This window comes from Gavia stellata, chromosome 31 (assembly GCF_030936135.1).
Source record: "Gavia stellata isolate bGavSte3 chromosome 31, bGavSte3.hap2, whole genome shotgun sequence".
Taxonomy (NCBI): Eukaryota; Metazoa; Chordata; class Aves; order Gaviiformes; family Gaviidae; genus Gavia; species Gavia stellata.
The window spans coordinates 6,378,564-6,397,986 of NC_082624.1; the positions used below are offsets into that span (position 1 = coordinate 6,378,564).

At 61.0% G+C, this 19,423-nt stretch overlaps 1 protein-coding gene across 2 annotated transcripts in view; it reads right to left on the reverse strand.

Annotated features, from left to right (window-relative positions):
* Nucleotides 1-1,206: 1,206 nt before the first annotated feature.
* ANK1 (ankyrin 1) overlaps nucleotides 1,207-19,423 on the reverse strand; it is a 66,127-nt gene continuing 47,910 nt past the window's right edge. Inside the window, exons 13-44 of one of the 2 annotated variants that reach the window (XM_059831601.1) lie at nucleotides 19,237-19,335; nucleotides 18,849-19,046; nucleotides 18,575-18,673; nucleotides 18,383-18,481; nucleotides 17,076-17,273; nucleotides 16,749-16,847; nucleotides 16,248-16,346; nucleotides 15,829-15,927; nucleotides 15,632-15,724; nucleotides 15,364-15,436; nucleotides 14,951-14,974; nucleotides 13,959-14,061; nucleotides 13,594-13,672; nucleotides 13,208-13,305; nucleotides 12,906-13,130; nucleotides 12,329-12,483; nucleotides 11,939-12,150; nucleotides 11,608-11,812; nucleotides 11,319-11,415; nucleotides 10,704-10,932; nucleotides 10,396-10,521; nucleotides 10,189-10,308; nucleotides 9,886-9,970; nucleotides 9,550-9,624; nucleotides 8,811-8,942; nucleotides 8,471-8,617; nucleotides 6,274-6,826; nucleotides 5,367-5,625; nucleotides 3,966-4,049; nucleotides 3,525-3,692; nucleotides 3,113-3,234; nucleotides 1,207-1,244 (exon numbers count right to left, since the gene is read on the reverse strand). In XM_059831601.1, the coding sequence (XP_059687584.1) occupies nucleotides 3,136-3,234; nucleotides 3,525-3,692; nucleotides 3,966-4,049; nucleotides 5,367-5,625; nucleotides 6,274-6,826; nucleotides 8,471-8,617; nucleotides 8,811-8,942; nucleotides 9,550-9,624; nucleotides 9,886-9,970; nucleotides 10,189-10,308; nucleotides 10,396-10,521; nucleotides 10,704-10,932; nucleotides 11,319-11,415; nucleotides 11,608-11,812; nucleotides 11,939-12,150; nucleotides 12,329-12,483; nucleotides 12,906-13,130; nucleotides 13,208-13,305; nucleotides 13,594-13,672; nucleotides 13,959-14,061; nucleotides 14,951-14,974; nucleotides 15,364-15,436; nucleotides 15,632-15,724; nucleotides 15,829-15,927; nucleotides 16,248-16,346; nucleotides 16,749-16,847; nucleotides 17,076-17,273; nucleotides 18,383-18,481; nucleotides 18,575-18,673; nucleotides 18,849-19,046; nucleotides 19,237-19,335 (4,431 nt within the window). In that variant the 3' untranslated portion in view covers nucleotides 1,207-1,244; nucleotides 3,113-3,135. Of the gene's footprint in view, nucleotides 1,245-3,112; nucleotides 3,235-3,524; nucleotides 3,693-3,965; nucleotides 4,050-4,224; nucleotides 4,603-5,366; nucleotides 5,626-6,273; nucleotides 6,827-8,470; nucleotides 8,618-8,810; nucleotides 8,943-9,549; nucleotides 9,625-9,885; nucleotides 9,971-10,188; nucleotides 10,309-10,395; nucleotides 10,522-10,703; nucleotides 10,933-11,318; nucleotides 11,416-11,607; nucleotides 11,813-11,938; nucleotides 12,151-12,328; nucleotides 12,484-12,905; nucleotides 13,131-13,207; nucleotides 13,306-13,593; nucleotides 13,673-13,958; nucleotides 14,062-14,950; nucleotides 14,975-15,363; nucleotides 15,437-15,631; nucleotides 15,725-15,828; nucleotides 15,928-16,247; nucleotides 16,347-16,748; nucleotides 16,848-17,075; nucleotides 17,274-18,382; nucleotides 18,482-18,574; nucleotides 18,674-18,848; nucleotides 19,047-19,236; nucleotides 19,336-19,423 lie in introns of those variants that run through there. The other variant, XM_059831603.1, reaches the window with a different exon arrangement.

Sequence of the window (19,423 nt, forward strand, 5' to 3'; positions counted from 1 at the left end):
GCTATGCTCATTTGTGCCCTCACAGGGAGGCCAGGGGTCCCTGCAAAGCCCTTGCATGGGGTGCGTAGTGCAGAGTTGCTGGCTCCTGCCAGCTCCTGGCTCATCTCCTGAGCAGATATTGTGCTGAGTAGAGCTAGGCACAACCCCGTGTGTGGCACAAGCATCCCCTGCTCTGTCTCACTACCCATCGTCCCTGGGCCCCAAGCACCTCAGCGCAGGTCTACAGCTTCACCCCAACTGGAGCCAACACAAACTGGGGCTTGCACCATGGACAGGCCCATGGGACTGCACCTGTGGGCCCCTCTCTTCAGGCCAGGAAGGGACCAGGCTCAGCCGGAGGGGCACAGGGCAGGGGCAGGCTACTGTCCTTCTATAGCCTCCCAGCTCCGTTCACCAGAGCCGCTTACATGCTCGAAACGTTTTGCCTGTCCTGCAGCCTGAAGAGGTATTTGGGAGCAGAGCTGTTAGTGCTTTGTACATACTGCTAGAGTGTCCCTAGGGGTTTGCATAGTATTTATTGGTTCATATACACAAGGCTGATTGCTGTACAGTTTACACTTCCAACACAAGCAACGAGCTCAGTGCTCAGGCCAGAGCCCCGCCCTGGCGGGAGGCGTTGCATGTGCTGGGGAGAGGAAGGGCAGCCCTGCGCCAGCCCCTCTGCCCAGGGCAGTTGTGCTCCCTGCAACCCTCATCTCGCACACTCCCTGGCAACTGCTGCCCTCCCCATAACCCAACACTCACTGAGAGGGATGAGAAACAAGTCCAGCAGAGGCAGCACGGGTGATGGGGGGGTCGAGCCCCTCTCCTTCCATGGTGAGCAGCGCCGTGCTGCCCCAGCTTCCCTCTTGCAGCTGGAGCACGGGCGTGGGGATGCATTTACACACACAAACGCATGAGGGTGGACTCTCCTTCCCTCTTGTCTTCTGCCAGTCCAGCTCTTGCCTCCCAGTGGAGCTGAGAAGATGCCCCGGTGCATGCTGCTGTCTCTGGGCTCCTGGCAGCAGCGGGGCAGGGACGGAGGCCCCTTCGTCAGGTTTAAGTACTGTAGCTCATGCGTCTTGCAGTCAGTCAGTCATGCGGATAGGACGGTAAGTATGTCTCATACAGAAATCATGCCATTAGCCTATAGAAACATGTACAGCCAGCCCTGCTCCCCTCCACTCTCTGCTTTCCTCTCCTCTCTTCTCCGGTATGTGTCAGAACATGTGTGGAGTTCAGTGGTTTGGTGTTGAGGTGAGATCCTGCAGGGATACAGAGAGAGACAGAGACAGGGTTACCAGGCATTCATGGTGGCACAGCCAGGAGAAAAGGTGGGTGCAGCCAGATATGTGGCAGTCCCAGCCCCTTCTGCACACTGTGCTTCTCCCACCGTGCACCCATCCTGCCCAGCTACCACAAGACAAGTTCTGGTGGGTGTCAGAGAGACAGTGACAGAGCACCAACAAGTGCCCTGCCCGGAACCAGCAGCAATGGCATAGATGGTATTGGTGGTGCTGTCCCAGCTGCAGAGAGCAGCAGCAAGCAGGAGCTGAGCTGCACCAAAAGCAATGATGTGGCTCATGGGAAGGAGCTGGGAAGGTTGCTGTAGGCTTGGGGATAGAGGAGGCCAGCCCTGAGCCCCCAGCCTCAGCTAGGGTGACTGACGGCACCTCACTCTCACAGCAGTGGGTAAGACCCCATACATTCCTAATGCACATCCTGCGCCACTTTTGTACGCTATGGAAAACAGCAAGAGCAAAGCAGCAGGAGCACTGCCCTGGAGAGAGGCAGACCCAGGGACTGTCTGGGGAGTGGGGCAGACAGTAGGCATGGGGACACGGTCTGCATGAACATGTGTCCACCAGCACAAGCATCTTGACTGTCATGCACCCACAGAGAGCCCACTAACACAGTGGAGAGAGGAGGGAGAGGGAGGACAGCCAGACACGGCCATGCATGTACAGCAGAGGCCGGAGGACTGACCGCCCCTGCTCGGCAGCCTCCTCCCTGGCTCAGGCAGTGCCTGACAGCCGGGGAGCCTGCGTGCAGCACCTTCCCCCAAGTGCTGCACTGCCAGCCCAGCAGCAAGCATGCTAAGAACAATGATGCAGCTGGGTCCAAGTGTGCTGTGCCAAGCACCCTGCCTTGAGCCTGGTCTAATCCCACCCAACAGGGAAGGCAGAGGGAGCAGGGAATGCACAGGACTCAAGGGATGATCCAGTGCTCACACTCGGGATCAACTGAAGAAATGTCTTGGGCCAAAGACATGTCCCCTGCCCTCAACCCCTAGAAGCAACATGTTCCTGCACCCTGCCACTCCTGCAACACTGCTGCCCTGACATCCACCAGCAGCATCCTGCCATGGCCTGCACCCCCTTTTCTGGCCGCAGCAGCTTCAGCAGACCTCACTGCCGCCCTCTCGTGCCACGATGCGTGGCTGGCAGCGGCAGCCGATTGCATCTCCCGGCAGGAGAGCTGTGAGCAGAGGCACCAGGCCATGGCCCAGCGGGGCTGTGACACCCCTCACCACCCCTCACCTGGCTCACGGCTCTGTCGGTGCCCGGCTGCGCCCCGTGGGAAGGGGAGGCAGGGGCACCAGGCTCCAAGGGCTGGTCTAGTCTGCCACAAGGCTGCACAGTTAGTGCTCGTGGATGAAGGGGACAGCTCTGCTCAGACCCCACACAAATGCTATCCACTCCCTGGATCAGTTTTGGACGAAGATCACCCCTCTGCTGTAGTCCAGCATAACCAGGAGTAACAACCCCGTGGCCCTGTCACTGGGGACCATTACCCTGAGTACTCAGGATGCTGTGACCACAGTAGCAGCCCCTGGCACTGTGGCGGCAGTGGAGTGCTGAACGCAGAGGCTGAGCCAGCATCAGCAGCTGGCTGGAGCATCACTGCAGAGCGGGGCACGCCGTGCCCATCGCACCCACGAGTGGGTTAGCAGCAGGGTCATGCCACTGCCCACCCTCAGCATTTTGCTGCAGCACAGCAACCCCTCTCTGCAGGTCAAGAGCTGCGCACAGCCCTGCTGCACTTTCCCCAGGAGGATATGCACGACCAGCAGCTCAGTGCAGGCAGCAGCATGGGGGGCCTGGGATAGAAGGAAGAGCAAGGGTGGGGTTACCTCTAAAGAGGCCATTTGAGGGGTCACTGCTTCCCCCTTTTCAGGCTGGCTCGTTTCACTATCTGAGCCCCCATCCTGCCCCCGGAGACCTCTGGTTTCGGGACACGCACTCGCACCTCCTCCTGAGGAAGCCACAAGGGCAGGAAGCAGGACATCACCCAGGTGAACAGACAGACAGACAGAAGAGGACAGGAGAGGGAAAGGCAGAGTCAGTTGGCAGAAGACACCGAGCAAGAAGACTGGTGCAGTGGGCAAGAGCTGCCCCTGGAAGCCTTAGAGGGGAAACAGGAGAGGAGAGCAGGGCAGAAGAAAGGATAGAGAGTGGCGGAGCCCCAGAACCTGCGAGTCCTGCAGAGGCGGTGCTGGCCCCAGGCAGGGTGCCTGCAAGGCAGGGCTATAAGCCACACTGTACCTTGGCCCCCAGACCGTCCCGGTGCAGGACAGAGTATTTCATGAAGTGATCGTCCTCAGCCTCCAGGTCTTGGGGATCCTGCAGGGAGCCCTCCAGAATCAGCTCCTCCTGCTCCTGCCTGTCATCCGTGTCACCAGGGCCCAGCTGACGCACCACCTTCCGGATGACCTGTGGAGACCCGCATAGCCAGGCATCACAGCTAGCCCCCAGGCACCGTGCCTCCCTCCTCGCCCAGTCCGGCCCTGAAACGCATGTGGCGTGCAGCTTCTGCCCACGCGCAGGGTCTGGCCAAAGACATGCCGTGACCGTAACCAAAGACAGCAGGACATGGGTGCCCTGCATGGGCCCCTGGGCTGCAGGGAGGAGCAGGGAAGCTGGGCAGAGGGGAGAGGAGAAAGGCTGCAGCATGCCCTTGCCCACACCATGCCCTTGATCACTCACCTTCTTGGTGATGATATTGCCTTGATCATCTGTGAACTGCTCCTCAGTCACCTGCTCTCCAGGGAGATGAAGGACTTCGTTTCCCTGCAGTGACAGGAGGGACAGCAGGGCATTTCAGGGGGGTGAGGGGACCCCCTTTGCAGACAGAACAGTACACCTGGCATACACCCCACAGCCTCTGCCTCCCACCCTGCCCGTCCCTTTACTGCTCTCCTCTGCATCTGCCCTGGGGCTGGTGTCTCAGCTCCCTGCTTGTTACCTTCACAAAGACACGCCGGCGGACAACCCTGGTGGAGAGAGCCTCCTCGTCGTCCGCCAGCCCCTGGCTTTCCCCGAGCTCCTTGTCCAGCTCGCGGTGGGCGTGTTTGAGCAGGAAGCGGACGGAGCCCCTGATGATGTGCATGACGTTCTGGCAGCTGACCAGGAAGAAGGCCAGCAGCACCAGGGCGATCAGCAACTGGGCCAGGAAAGCCCACATCCTGTCTCAGCATGTGCAGCTGCACGCGTGCCCCGCGGGTCTGAGCCCGCTGCTCAGAGCCTGGCCATGATATCCAGCTGGGACGGGCAAAGCCCCCGGGGCAGAAGCAGCCCTGCAGGTCTGCAGCCTGCGGCGCGGTGCCCTGGCTCTGCGGGAGGACTGCTGTAACCCTAGCTGCCGCAGCTCAGCTGGCTGTGGGCGGCGAGAAGGGAGTGGGCAGGTGGGGTGTCCTTTGCGCTTACAGCTTCTGTCAAAGTCATGGGGCCAGGACTGTGAGAGCACCACCCATCCCCAGCCAGGCGGTAACCAGGACAGCCCTGTCCCCCTTCTCCCACAGCTCCCCAACACGCTGTCTTCCTGGCTGTGCTAGCAGGGCAGCGTGCAGTCCTCCGTCACAGGACAAATGAAGCCCTGGGCAGGAGTCAGGGGTTTGGGATATCACTGGAATCGCACGTGACTCGGGAGACATGCACTGCAGAGCTGAGCAACCACCTCCGAGCATGGCCACACTGCCGGGATGGCTGCACATGGCCTGGCCAGGGAAAGGTGCTTGCCTTCACCTTCTACCTGCCGGCTCCGTGAGGCCATGGCAAGATGCCCACCACCCAGCCTGGCCCCCAGACCAGCTCTATTTCTGGCTCCAGCAGGCTGTTGGGCTGGTGGCCAGGGCAGATACTCAATAAGGAAGCAGGCAGGGAGGCTGGCTGGGTTATAAATGGAGAGCAAGAGCTCAGGTATCAAGCACAGTCGGCTATTCTGGGCTGAGAGGCACCCCCAGGGGCAGGGGGCAGGAAGCGTGCCAGGAGACTTGTGCCTCTGCTAGCACCCGGTCTCCCCGGCTGGCCTTGCGACAGGCTCAGGAAAGGGCTGTCCACAGGGACTCTACCTCCTGCGGGGCCGGGTCCTCCTGCTCTTACCCTCACCTGCCCAAAGAAGCGGCTGTCTGCCTCCTCCTGCCAGCCGCCTGTGGGGTGCTGGGGCTGCCAGTCGCTGTCCTCTGCAGAGCTGACCCGCATCAGCTCCACGGCCTGCACCAGGACCTGCTCTTGCTCCTGGCCCTGTGCCCCCGAGGCCGGGGTGTGCGTCGGGAGCAGCCTTCGGGTGACCCCCTCCTGCCAGGAGCCCGGTGTCAGGTCCTGTAGGCAGGAGATAAAGGAGCCTTCTGCATTCCAGTCCCTCAGCCTGGGCACCGGAGAGGGACAGGGACAGGGAGAGAGAGACAGAGAGAGAGAGGCAGTCAGCTTTGCCGTGGAGTGCTGCACCCTGAGCACCAGCCTACCTCCGGCAGGCACGCCGGCACAGCCTGCACCCCGCCAGGCGCTGGGCTCCCCGGCTCACAGCGCTGCCAGGGGCCCAGCACAAGCAGCACAAAACGCAAATGCACAAAGGGCACAGGCCTCCTCCCTGCCACACTCTCTGACCACCCAACAGCCTCGCAGCCTGGCTGCAAGGGTCTAAGGCACTGCTGTGGAGCATCGCCGGGCTTTGACAGGGACCTCACGGGACCGGTGCCGCTGGGAACGTGGGAGGATGCAGCCCAGGCTGAGATGGCTCCAGTAAGCATAACCTACATGCAGGGCCTGGCTGTCTGCCTGGGGTCCCTCCCAGGTGCTCTGCAAGGAGCCCCCCAGAGCATCTCCAGAGAGGTGCAAGGCCCTCGGCCCAAGCCACTGCTCTGTCTGCCAGGGATGCCCGAGCTCCAGAGCTGGAGACCAGCAGAGAAGCAAGCAAAGCTGGTAGATTATTGCAGCTGGCCCAGCACAGGGCAATAGCTGGCAAAGCAGTTCTGCTCCCCTCCCACGGCCACCCCAGTGCCCCAGGCTGCAGTACCTGTCTGTGCTCTTCTCCACGATGTGGCTAACAGTAGGTGACGCCGTGATCCTGGCTTGCACCTTCTGCTGAACTGAAACAAAAGAGACTTCACTTTCCGGGTCCTGCTCCCCGGTCCCTGGCTTGCGATCACCGTCTGGCATCTTCCCCTCTGGCCTCTGCCCCTCCTCCTGCTCTAGAAGGTCAATCAGGCCATTCATGGCATCTGAGTCCACTGTGTCATCCTCAACCAGGTCCATAGAGCCCATGTGGTCTGGGCCACGCGCGTCTGCTAGAAGCTGCCCTGGGAACCGGCCTTCACTTGTGGCGTCCGAGTCCTCGGCCTTGCTGCACTCCAGAGAGGAGTCCTCAGCAGTCACCAGTGAGGGGGTGAGCCCCGAGGACCACACCTGCATGTCGGACATCTCCATCAGGGCATCCTGCTCGGTGGCAGCCATGGGGATAGCATCCATGATGGCCACCTCATTCCAGTACTGGTCAGCACGCAGCGGGGATGGCAACGTGTAATGCAGGGAGGCGGGGGACAGCAGCTCGTCCTGCAGCGAAGCGTAACCTATGTGGGCAGACAGAGGCGACATCTCCAGCAGCTGTCTCACGCACACACACAAGCACAGTGGGGTGAGAAGGGAAACAGCCTCCGGGAGGGTGCCTGCCCCAAGGACAGCAATGGTCATGCCACAGACCCCAGTGGGTGGGCTGAGCAGGGCTGCACTCACAGCAGCTACTGCCTTTGCATGGTCCCTGCAAATGCTGCCCTGCCTCCGTTCGAGACCCTGGGGCTGCCCGCTCCCTGCGGGGAAGACTGGCCTGGTGTCCACACGATGCCCCATCCACACAGCAGGACACAGTGCCCTCTTTGCTACCCTGCTCCATCAGCCCCCAGGTCCCTGCCCACAGCCCCCATCCAGCATCAGCTGGCTGATGGTCATTCTGGAGTTCAGGTGGCCAAGTCTGGCAGGCACTGACTCCCAAAGTCAACCCCTCTCTGCAGCACAAAGGAACAGGCTGGAAGTAGTACCATGAGCAGGGAAGGATGGCCCTGGTACACGTCATGCAACACCAAGGCCCTGCGGGATGTAGCCAGGGCCCTACAACTCTGTTGGTGTCCCCGGGACTACAAGCGGTTGTCATGTCCTCATCACCCAGGGCCATGTGCAGAGCTCAGGCACACTGATATGGACTACAGCCAAGCCAGACATTCCCACCCATGCAGGTGGCTTTGCTCAGCCTTTTTCAGCTGTGAGCCACTAGCCCCTTTTCCACCCCCAGAGACCAGTACAGAACCTGTTCTCCTCCTCAGGCAGCCAGGGATTGCTAGCCAGAGCTGAGGCATAGGGGACAGCTGGGACCGCCAGCACAGAAAGGGCACCTCTCCCCTGTGCCTGGCCGGGGCAAGCAGTGCAGAGCCAGTGAGGGAAGGAGCACAGGGCAGCACAGGATGAGAAGGCCTGGGGTGGCCGCCTGCAAGCACGACAGCCATGAGAGGGGCAGTCCCTGGCGACATGCAGTCGCTGGAGCAGGACGCGGCTCCCAGAGGGCTCAGCTGAGGTGTAGACAGTGGAGACAAGCAGTGGAGGAAGATGAGAGGAGAGGCCAGGATGAGCTCAGAGAGGTGACAAGAAGTGACCCACAGGAGTGCCCGCACCTGACGGCGCTAGGTGGCATGTTTTAGAGAGCAGAACAAGGGGAGAGACAGAGAGGGAGACAGCGATGAGCCAGTGCTGCACAGGCAGCACCACAGTGCAGGGCTGCAGCAGCATGAAGCCCTGTCCCTGCCTGGGGCACTGGCTCCCTGAGGGCACACACTGCAGCTGACCCCAGGCAGACCCACACCCAGGCAGACTCCACCTGGGTCCCAGCCCGGGCACACCGCCACAGCTGGACAGCCAGGACTCCGTGAGCTCCCTGGCCACCACTCAGCTTGCACAGCCAGAGGCACCTCTCACTGGTATGTCGGGATAAGGAACGTGTGTCCACCCCACGTGAAGAGCTTCTGAGAAGGCAGTTTGGCAGAGCCGAGCTCCCTGCAGCATAAGCCCCAGTGAAGAGACTGCGTCTGTTGGCAATGCCTTGCGTCTACTGAGCTCCCAGTGGGCCATCAGCACACCCTGGTCAGACGAGATATCAGCCCCGATCTGTCTGCACGGACTCTGGCCCTGGGGCCCTCCTGCAGCCCCTGCCAGAAGCTGAGACTCACCATTCATCTGGGATGGTGAGAGGGAGTAGTCTCTGTCCGTGTAGCGCCAGTTGCCCTTCAGACTGCGGCTCTGCCGGCTGGAGCCCTCCAGCGTGTTGACAATCTCACTGCGGTCGATGTTCCTCAGCGCTGTGTACAGATTCTCGACTGCAGGGGGAAGCCGGAGTCAGCAAACTGGTCACCGGGGGAACACAGCCATGCCCCAGACACCCTCCAGGCAGGCAGGTGTGCATGAACCAGTGGTGTAAAGCCAGCCAGTGACCCCTGATCATGCAGATGCTGCTCTGCACAGCCAGCCCTGCCACCTCCACGCCTGTAACAGGGCACCACAGATACTCACTCTTGACACTCTTGCCCTCACGGCTGACCCAGAGGTTGAGTAAGGCTATGCTCTGCTCCAGCAGGGAGTTGGGGTTCTCCACACGTATCCTGTTGATGTCATCCACCCCAAACTGCAGCTCACGTGCCAGCTCTGGGGGAAACACCACATCTCAGCATCACACCCTCCAGCGCCCACTGCCAGCTCCCGAGCCAAAAAGGCTTGGGATATTGTAAAGGGCTCAGCCAGACCCAGCATAAAGTCCCGCACGTCACATACAACTGAAGATGGCAGAACATGCAGGAGCAGAAGCTGGGACGGGGCAGAGGTTGAAGCCCCTCTGCCCAGCCTGGCTGTAACCAGTGTAGCAGTGTCCCATGCTAAGGAGAAGCGCAGGTACCACTGCTGGGTGTGTGGCTGCAATGACAGTGCTGGGCCTCCATGAACAGCAGCAATACATACAACTCGGAACAAAACCCTAGCCTGGTACCTGTGTGCATATGTGTGAATGCATGCACAGCTGCCAAAAGGTTCATTTCAGTGCCACGGTACGCTCACAGTTGAGCAGAAGCGCTGGGAGGCAAGGCCAGCCTGCCAGAGGAGCTAGTGCAGACTGCATGCATACCAACTGCATCAGGGCCCAGCTCCCTGGACAGCGTAAAACATATTAACTCTGCCCTGCAGCATGTTTCCAGCTTTCCTAAGTGTCAGCTTTTCGAGGAGTGTTGTACATCCTCAGAGCCATCAGGTGTGGACTCACCAGCCCAGCTGAGGCCCAGCTGTTCTGCTATGTCGACCATCTTCTGGTCTGCCTTGTCTGTGCTGCTCAGAGAGCCTGGAGGAGAAGAGGGAGACACAGCTTCAGCTGCACAGCACCCTGAACCGGGGTGGGGAGGGGAAAGGGGTGCTGGCTGTGGGACGTCTCGCAGCCCCATAGACATGGCACTGCCCTGCAGGCAGGACCAAGGAAACCCTCAGGGAAAGGGAAGCTGCCACAAGTGCAAGTATGACAGGGTCATCCCAGCCATTCCACTGGGCTTGGGCACCCCAAGCGCAGGTGGTGAGCAGGCTTGAACAGTCCCAGCAGGCTGCGTACCGAAACTGGTCTCGCTTAGGATGCTGTATCGCTCCCGCAGAGACAACGGCGTCAGTGTCCTCCTCCGCTCCTCGCTGCCGCTTCCCTGTGAGAGTGGGGACAAACCAAGGGGTCACCAGCTTGAAAAGAGGGCAGCAGCTCTACCCTGGCACCACTGCTTCTCCCACAGCCCCAGAGCAGCATGGCATCCCCACGTGGAGCAGCTGCGGAAGACAAGCTGACAGCGAGGGCTGTCTCCTGCACCTGGGAGAGGGATGAGTCCCCACCGCCCACTCCCAGAGGTGCCAGAGACCCAGCACTGACCTTGGTGCAGGGTGGTATGCTGATGTTCAGGTGGCAGAGCACATGCTGGAGATCCTCATATTTCATGGCTTTGCGCAAGAAAGACAGGGAGCCACTGGCTTCCCGACTGCTGTCCCGAACCTAAGCACCAAGAGCCTGGTTAGGTGGCCTGGCCCAGGGGGGGTGCAGGGGCCCCAGCTGCAGCCCAGCCCTGCACCCTGCCATTACCTTGATGGGGATGACAAGGCGATTCTCCCGGAATGACTGGAAGAGGAAGGTGCGGGGCTGAGTGGCCTTCTTGACAGGCACCAGGTTCCCTGAGAGCTCGATGTGCAAAGGCATCCCCTCTACCACCTGGCAGGGAGCAGAAAACAGGCTCAGACCCTGTGCAGAGCTGCTTCTCCTGCCCCTGGACAGGGCAGGTAACCCCAACTCTCCTCCCTGGGCCAGGACCAAGCCCCTCCACTGGCATCAGTCTCCCCTCACTTGGGCAGCCCTCTCCCTGCTGCCCCCCATGCATGTTGCTGGGGACAAACCTCAATGTCCCTGCTGCGGGCCACCTCAGTGAAGTTTTCATGCTGCTCTAAAGTCTTGTCAACCTTGTCATCAGTCATGCAGTAGCAGCGCAGCCGGCCTTCCCGTGCATCATTCATCTTGGCAAACACCACGAATTTGGCCATGTAGGGCACGGCTGTCAGCTCCTTGTACAGCATTGTGGCAAAGTGCACGGCCTCGGCTGTGCGCGGGCAGTCGGCCAGCCAGAACCTGTGGGAGGGCTGGGTCGGGGCACTGCCGGGCAGGCTCCCCAGTGGCACCAGGAGAGCTGCCCCCCACCACCAACAGCAAACTGCACCACAGAGGGTGCCCCAAGAGCTCTGGGTACAGCAGCAGCCCCATTCATGATGTGGACCCACCCAAGCACAAAGAATGGCTCCTTCCCTCTGCACACCCAGTTGTCGTAAGTGTTTCATGACACGTGCCAAGGCAGCGTGGGGGTCTCAAGGCTGGAGGCAACTGCCCTGCACATGGGAATGGGGCAGCACCACAATGAGCACAGGGGCGGGAGGCTCCTCCTGGCACAGGCTGCACCCCAAGAGGGCCCAAGGAGCAGCAGATGTCCCCAGATGAGCACACGCTTGCCCAGGACTCACCTGGCAGACACATTGGTGGTAAAGTTAGCACACTCATTTTCATAGACCAGCTTTGTAGTGCCTGTTATGTCTTCCCACTGGGCTTGGGCTGTCCCTCCTGCAGCAGAAAGCAAGGATGAGCACACTACGCTGCCTTTCCATAAGCCTAGGGTCTGCATCCCCCAGGCATTTGCTCTCTCCACTGCCATGACTTGTCCTTAGCTCCCAGGAGCTGCATTCCACTGAGGTGGCCCAGCCTGTCCCCACCAGAGAGCATGCTCGCCTGCACGGCAGGGGTTGGCAGCCTCACCGATCACGCTGCAGAGCAGGCGCAGGCTGGTGGTGTCACCCTCGCCGCTGTCTCGAGGATTGTCCTTCCAGGATGGTGGCAGTGGGATGCGGAGGCCAATGGGGCGGTGGAACTTCCTCCGGCGCGGCTCCACTGTGACGATGGGGCTGAAGGTCGCCTGGTTCCCCAGCAGCTTAGTCACCAGCTCATCGGGCACGGGCTGCGCCTGCAGGCAGCGCAAGCATGGGCATCAGGGCCGGTTTCCCCCCGGCTGGGGCATAACCTGGGCCTGTTGCCTACGCCTGACTGCAGGAGCCCAGCTGGGCCACGGGCCAGGCTCTCCAGGGCTCACCTGCAGGGCCAACCTCACTCTCTTGGTGACAGCGGTGTCTGGAAAGGTGGCCTGTACCATGGGCACCAGTGTGCTTTTCAAACACCCTCCCTCAGGGCCGATCAGATCGCAGTCCTGGCAAATCCGGGACATGACCACGAAGTAGAGAGGGAAGTCGGTGGTGATGATGCGGCAGACCCTCTTCTTCTCCAGCTCCTCCAGGCTCTCCAGCTCTGCAAGGGCAGCACAGCCATCAGTGCTCACACACCAAGCCCACGGCTGTCACCTATCACCCCCTCTTAGCTGCACTGACCATGCCACGCTCAGCCCCATCCCACCACCCAGGCCAGCCGCAGCCCTGCCTGTGGGGAGCTGCATGGTGCCGAGCCCCCGCCTGCCTGGCATGCTCACCCTCATCCATGCCGTTGAGCAGCTGGTCCATGTAACTCTCCTCATAGCGGTTGCGGTGCTCCTTCCAGACAGAGCCGTTCTCGTTGCGCAACACCACTAGCTCGCGGTCTCCGCGCCCATACGAGGCAAAGTGTGGGATCTCCACAATGACGGGGCTGCAGACAGCAGAGGAAGGGTGCTTGCACCCACATGCTGCTGCTGGGACATGCAGGCAGCAAGATGGCCCTGGGCAGAGTGCCTGCCCATGCTGTACAGCTGCCAGAGGAGGAAGAAGGCAGGACTGCTCACACCCCTCTCTCTGGGAAATGGGGCTCTGCGCCCAGCAGGATCGTGGTGGTCAGGGCTTTTCCTACCACAGCACAGCCACTGCTCCGTTATGCCGGAATGACCCACCCCAGAAACATGCTGCGCCTGGCTGGAGGTGGGATCTCTCCTGCACCAGATGCCCAGAAGCAGAGATGGGCAGAGGTCTTGCCTCAGCTGGCAGAGACTCCAGAGGAGCCTGGATCCGTCCCCAGTCCTGAGGGACGGCCCCGGTGTGGGCAGCCCCATCCGCTCTGTTCCCAGCTGTGCTCACCTGAGGAACTGGGCACCGGCGGGTCCCAGGGCGATGATCCGGCTGGCCAGACCCTCCTCCTCAGCCAGCGGCGGGGGTGCAGGCAGCTTTTGGGGCTTCACCAGGCGGCAGGTGATGCGGGTTGGTGCAGCACAGGCTCGGGGCGGGATGACCACGCGCAGTCCGTGGTGCCGGCTGCCCCGCATGGAGCCGCCACGGGCATCCACCATGAAGCTCACCAGGAACCTGGAGCGGGCAGAGTGAGCACCTTGCAGCCAGCTCACGCGCAGAGCATGCACGTGCCCTACGGGCTGGGCACTCACCCTGTGTGCACGGGGCTCGCCACCGGGCTGATGTTATCCGAGGTCTCAGTGGCAGGGCTGCTGGGGATCAGGGAGTCCTCATCAAACTCCTTGGAGGGCTGTGTAAGGCAGGGAAGAGCCCCCATGGGCACAGGGTCCTATTTGGGGGTGCTGAACCTTCCCACTCCTCCACAGTCTCACAACCCTCCCTGGGCAGTCCCATACCACCGGGTCCATCCCCACCACCCATCCCACGTTTTGGCTTTGTGGTGATGTGGGGGGCTCTCCCCAGCAGGGAATGTCTGGGGAGGCCGTGGCAGGCTGTGTCTCATGCTCACCTCCTGTGGGGACACTGAGGGTGCATGCAGCAGGCTGACTTGCTCAACTTCTGTCTCCACAGGTCCTACCTGCTCAGTCTCCTCTGCTCTGGTCACCACAGTCTCAGGTGGGACGCAGGGGACCTGCAGGACAGCCGGGGACTCCACCCTGGCAGGAGAGGGCAAGTGACAGCCACTTAAAGGGCAGGCCTGGGCCCCTCAGCCCCTAGCCATCTCCAGGGAGTCCTGGGTCCGCTGAACAAAGGCAAACTCAGCAGCGGACACATGTCCTGGTGCAGGAACAACGTCTAACTTTGCCTGCTGTTCTAGCCAGTGGGGGCTCAGTGATCCATTCCTTGCGGAGAACTCTCCCTGCCCTGCTACCATCCCAGCCCAGCACCAGGCTGGCCCCATGCCCTGTACCCGCTCCCTCCCCACCATCCAGTGCCTCTTACATTTGCTCTAGTGTTGTCGTGGTCACAAACTCCAGCATCTCCCTCTTGCCCTCCTGGTCTCCGGGATCGGGTGTCCTTGGCTTTGGTGCAATCAGCTCCTCCTCTGAAACCGAGAGCTGGCTCAGCATGCAGAGAGGCAGAAGCACAACGGAGCACAGACGTCCAGCCCTTGCCCCCATCCTTCCTCAGGGCTGGAGCCAGGGCCCATCTCTGCTCCCACTGCTGGCCACACACACTCGACCCCTGGGTCTCAGCCAGCTGTGGGGCAGCTTTGCCCTCTGCCAGATGGGGTCTGCTGGCAGGAGCAAGGCCAGTGCTGCGGGTCAGTGGGACAGGAGCTGTAGTAGCTGTCAGGAGCCTCGGCTGCTAGCCAACCCCTTTCCCACAGCACCAAGCAGAGCAGAGCCCTGCCATTGGATGCTGGGGACAGGAGTGTAGGCAGGGCTGAGGATGTGGGAAGGATGCCCTAACACTGCCGAGTCCATCCGCCCACCCCCCTTGGAGGCACAAGCCCAGCCAGCGCTGCCGGCTGGCCCAGTTAATGCCTGCTAAGGAGTTCACCAGGGTTTGGCTCCTCAAAGCAGGGAGAGAGCCCCAGTGATGGGGGAGGGGGGGGGGGGGGCGCGGACCGTAGCAGCATGGAGACCCTCGAGCACTCAGGTTCATCCCTGCCCTGGCCAGGATGGCACAGGGTGGTTGTGGAGGGGCACTGGAGTTTGTCACAGAACCAGTCTCTTCTGCCTACTGGGGACAGGGCCTGCGGCCGACAGGGAGCCAGGGCTCCCCCCCAGTGGGGGGACGGCCCCATTCATGCAGTCACACCACACCACAGCAAGCAGCACGGACACAGATGGGCAGGGTGGGATGGCAGGGCCTGCGCTGGACAGCACCAGCCAGCAGCAAGGTTCAGCAGATGGATGTGGCGTGCGGATGATTAGTGGCCATGGGGTGAAATGGGCCATTGAGCTGGGGCAGGGGGACACATTTCATACCCATTACTGTGACATGAGCAGTGCCTGCAAAGTAAGAAGAGGCAAAGGTGAAGTCTTGGTGGGAGGGAGCAGGAGCGGACCAGCCGCAGCTGGGCTGGGAGCTGGCACCACCCCACAGAGCAGGGCACGGTGGGGGCCTCTGCATGCCCAAGGGCTCCCTGCACACTGTCCCTGGGGCATGGGACCATGGAGAAGTCCAGGCATATCCCTCCTGCATAGCGCAGGGAAGCACTCAAGCCAAGAGGTGCCACCCCAGGAGTCTGGTGGGCTCCTCTCATCCTCTCCGCAAGACCACTGTGGGGCCACACAGCTCCCCCACCCTGGGCAGCAGGAATGCCAGTGCCCATCCCTGGGGCTGCTGCCTGCCAGGCGGCAGATCTCTGGGATGGCGCGACTCAGCTCCGGCCCCTCACCTTCATCCTCTGAGACGTCCAGAATCTCGTCTACAGTCTCCGGGAAGCTCATGCGGTGCTTGTCACCGACTGACTGCGGGAGCAGAGCCGAGTCAGAGGAGGCCAGCCCTTCGCTGCACAGCCACCTGCAGCCCCCTCCTCACACCCGGTCTAGGCACCCAGCTGTCAGCACTGGCCCTGCCCAGCTGCGCTCAGCAGACCTTTGCCTGGCTGCTCCCAGCCCCAACCCTCTGCCACAGGGTCCTGGTCCCAGTCCCCAGGGGCTTACTGGGATGTTGGTTTCCTCTGTGACAATCTTGAGCACGTCTGTGACAGAAATGTAGCCGAGCCGCTTTGCAATGGCCAGGGGAGTGGTGCCGTTCTGTGCAAGGAGGAAGGACTGGGTCAGCAGCAGCCACAGGGAAGCCCGGGCAGGCGCCCGAGCTTGCCATGGGGAGAGGAGGCATGGGCGAGCGCCATACTCACTGTGCTGATCTCATTGGGAGAGGCACCATGCTTCAGCAGCAGTGTCACAACGTCTGTGTGGCCCTGCTGCGCCGCTTGATGCAGAGGGGTGTAGCCCAGCTGCAGGGGAAGACAAAGGGTGCTGCCATCAGTTCTGGGAGTCTGCTGCCCCAGAAATGCTCTTGGGCCTCACACTGTGCTTCATGCCTGGAGCACGAGGGCAGCTCCCTCCTTTCCAGGGTAAGCAAAGGGCTCTGCAGAACCCAGCACTTGCCCGGGTTTGTAGCTAGACTACAGCAGCTTCCAGCCATGGAGACAGAAAGGCTTGGAGCAATGTGGGGGGAGAAGTGGAAGCAGGGAGGGACGCTAAGCCTTCACCATCAACCTGCATGCTGTTGCCCAGGGCAGAAGGATCCTTGGAGCACAGGACATCTCTGTACCTTAGTCTTGGCATTGACATCAGCCTGGTGCTGCAGCAAAAACTTCACCAGCTTGATGTTCCCATAGTGGCTGGCCACATGCAGCGGGGTATAGCCCATCTGAAAGACGAGATCAGGTCTCAGCCTGCCCTCAGTGGTGCTTCCTGCCCTTCTGGCTTGGGTATGCTCATCCCACAGGCAAGCCCCCATGGATGAAGGAGGGGGCATGCATGCAGATGCTGCCTGAGAGACCAGGACCAGGGCAGAGGGCACACTGCAGACCACACCACATTGTGCCCAGGGGTACAGGGGTGAGCTGTGTGAGCAGGCAAGAATCATCCCTCCAGGGAGGTGGGGAGAAGAGGAGGAAGAGTCCCCAAGACACAGACAAGACGGTAAGGGTGTCTGCAAGGGGAAACTCTTGCACAAATCAAAAGAAAAGCAATGCTCCTCCTGGAGCAGGCCTAGAGGTAGCTCCCCCACAGGTTTTTCACCACAGCCATGGTCAATGCAGTACTTTACCCTGGTGGTTGTGTCCACTGTGACTCCATGTTTCACCAGAACATCAGCAACCAGCACATGCCCCTCTTGGGCCACGAGATGGAGAGGAGTCAGGCCACTCTGCAAACAGAGGAGGTCTCAGCACAATGGCAATGCCATCGCTGCAGCTCTGCCAGCAGAGACTCTAAGTCAGGTCTCCAACCTGGCAAATTGACCAACAGTGTGCTGTTGGCCAACGCACTGCTGTTCGAATGCAGGGAGGCACTGGGGCTTGGACTACCACCCTGTATGCTACTCCCTGCTGGGGTGTTCGCCTCCAGCCTGGTAGGACATGCCAGGACAACTTACCTTGTTGCCTAGGTCGCCGTTGGCTTGTTTGGAGAAAAGCAGTGCCACCATGTCTGCATGCCCCTCCTGGGAAGCCAGGTGTAGGGGGGTGACTCCCTGCACAGACTCCGCATTTGCAGAAGCCCCATACTGCAGCAAGCTGCTGGCCACCTCCATCTGGTTCTGCTTGGCAGCAATGTGCAGGGGGGTGTACCCGTTCTGCAGGGAGAGAGGCTCATTGCAGTGCTCAGCTCCTGCCGAGCAGACCAGCAGGGACAGAAGGTGCCACCTTGCCTCTCCAGGCCAGGCCTGCCCTTCCTAGTCACCTCCAGAACTCAGGGATGCAGGCCCACACCTGAACCGTCTCCCTGACAGCAACTAGCCCTGACACTGAGGCCAAATCCCACTCTTCCAGCCAAGTCAGCACAGGGGTTTCAAAGACCACCTGCCTCAGGTTCAGCTGGTATTGGCTGTCCTGGAGTTTTCCACACATGAATTTCTACAGCAGTATTCAGCCACCTGGAGCTGTGAGAGGCCAGGGCAAACAGACACCTCTTAGAACGTGTCTGGCTGAGGTGTGGAGCAAAACTCGCAATATGCAGGATTAGTATCCAGGCAGAGGCTGCAGGGCCTTGAGCACTGCCTTTGCTGCCACGCTGCAGGAGCAAAGCAGCTGGCAGACACCCTCTGCCCCGGGTGACACACAGGCTGTCAGTGACGCAGACCAACGGGGGATTGGCGCCGGTACCGGCTGCTGCCGATGCCCGCCCAGCAAGCCTGCACAGGGGGAGAGGGGAGTGCCAGATGGGGAGGGCCAGCACCAGCAGCCACTTGTCTGTTCTGAGGATGCATCTTCCGCAAACAATGTGGAAACCGAGGCTGCTGGTCTGCTCTTTGGGGAGATGTTCCCCATGCTCAGGCAGAGCAGGGCGACTCTCACAAGCTCGTGGGTTTTCTGACTCACTGCTTCATAGCTGCATGCAAACATTTGTGTGTGGTTTCCCAAACTGCCAGACTGCAGCACTGCTCCACAGGGCTTGCCATAGAAACACATCCCCAGGCAACAGCCACAACGCTGCCAGCAGGGATTATCCCTGACATAGCCTGTCTGCTGGAACAGGAGGACTGCCCGGCAACCCTGCCTGCCCCCCGTGCTGGTGCAAGGGACAGGCAGGCGTAAGCAGCAGGTGTGGAGAGTGGCTGGTGGTGATCAGTCCCTTGTATGCTCCCTGAGTGCTGGGGTTGAGGGGCAATGCTGGCCCCAGGCTGGCATGCACTGGACACACGACATATCCCCACATCCCCAGGGACACCCAGTCCAGCCTTACCCAGGCTGAGCTGTGCGGGGAGCTCCCCTTGGGAAGCAGCAGCTTGACGATCTCCAGATTGTTGTGGTGCACAGCCACATGCAGCGGGGTCAGGCCATTCTGGGGAGGGGGAGAGGGCATAGACAGGTGAGACAGAGCCTCTCCCCGTACGTGCCACACCACTCCTCCCACTGCCACAGGAGCAGCACTCACCTTCCCTGCTGCATTGGGGTGAGCGTCACGTGCCAGCAGCAGCTCTGCCACATCCACTTTCCCATACTTGGCTGCAACGTGGAGAGGGGTAAATCCTTTCTGAGGAGAAAGGCAGCCCATCACAGGGTGTACAGGGATGAGGAGGAGAGCACTGGTGCATGCTGTGGCACAGGAGGAGGCTGCTCCCCCTGTGACACGGACACTGTGCCACCAGCCTGCCCAGCCTTGGCCCAGCTGGGTCGCACCTTCAGCGGCAGTAGCCACAGCAGCCTACCTTGGTCATGCAGGTCTGTGAGGCCCCCTTCTCCAGCAGGGCCAGGGCCGTGTCCACATGCCCCTCTCTGGCGGTGATATGCAAGGGCGTGTGCCCCGCTGTTGTGGCCAGGCTGGGGTTGGCGTTGTTCTCCAGCAGGAGTTTGACCATGCCAGTATGGCCGATGCGTGCAGCACAGTGCAGAGGAGTCTGATCATCCTGCGAGGGAGGCAGAGAAGCTGTTTTGGCAGACCTGAACCAGTCCATTGCTTGACAAGCCAAAGTGGCCCCGGCCTTGCTCCTGCTGTTGCAGAGCCCCTGGCAGGCCAGGCTCTGGGCAGGCGAGAGTGAAGCAACCAGCACTGGCTGTTCCCAGAGCTGGACTATCACACAGGTTCTCTGAACCTACCTTGGCCTTGGCATTGGCTTTGGCTTTGTTCTGCAGCAGGTACTTTGCCACATCCGTGTGCCCAGCTCTGGCTGCCATGTGTAGGGGCGTCTCCACTTTCTGCACCAAGGACAGGATAAAGTGGTGAGGCCATAGGAGGGGATATGCCTTCCTGTAGTCATTCCTCTGGTCTGAGCACAGGAGAGCA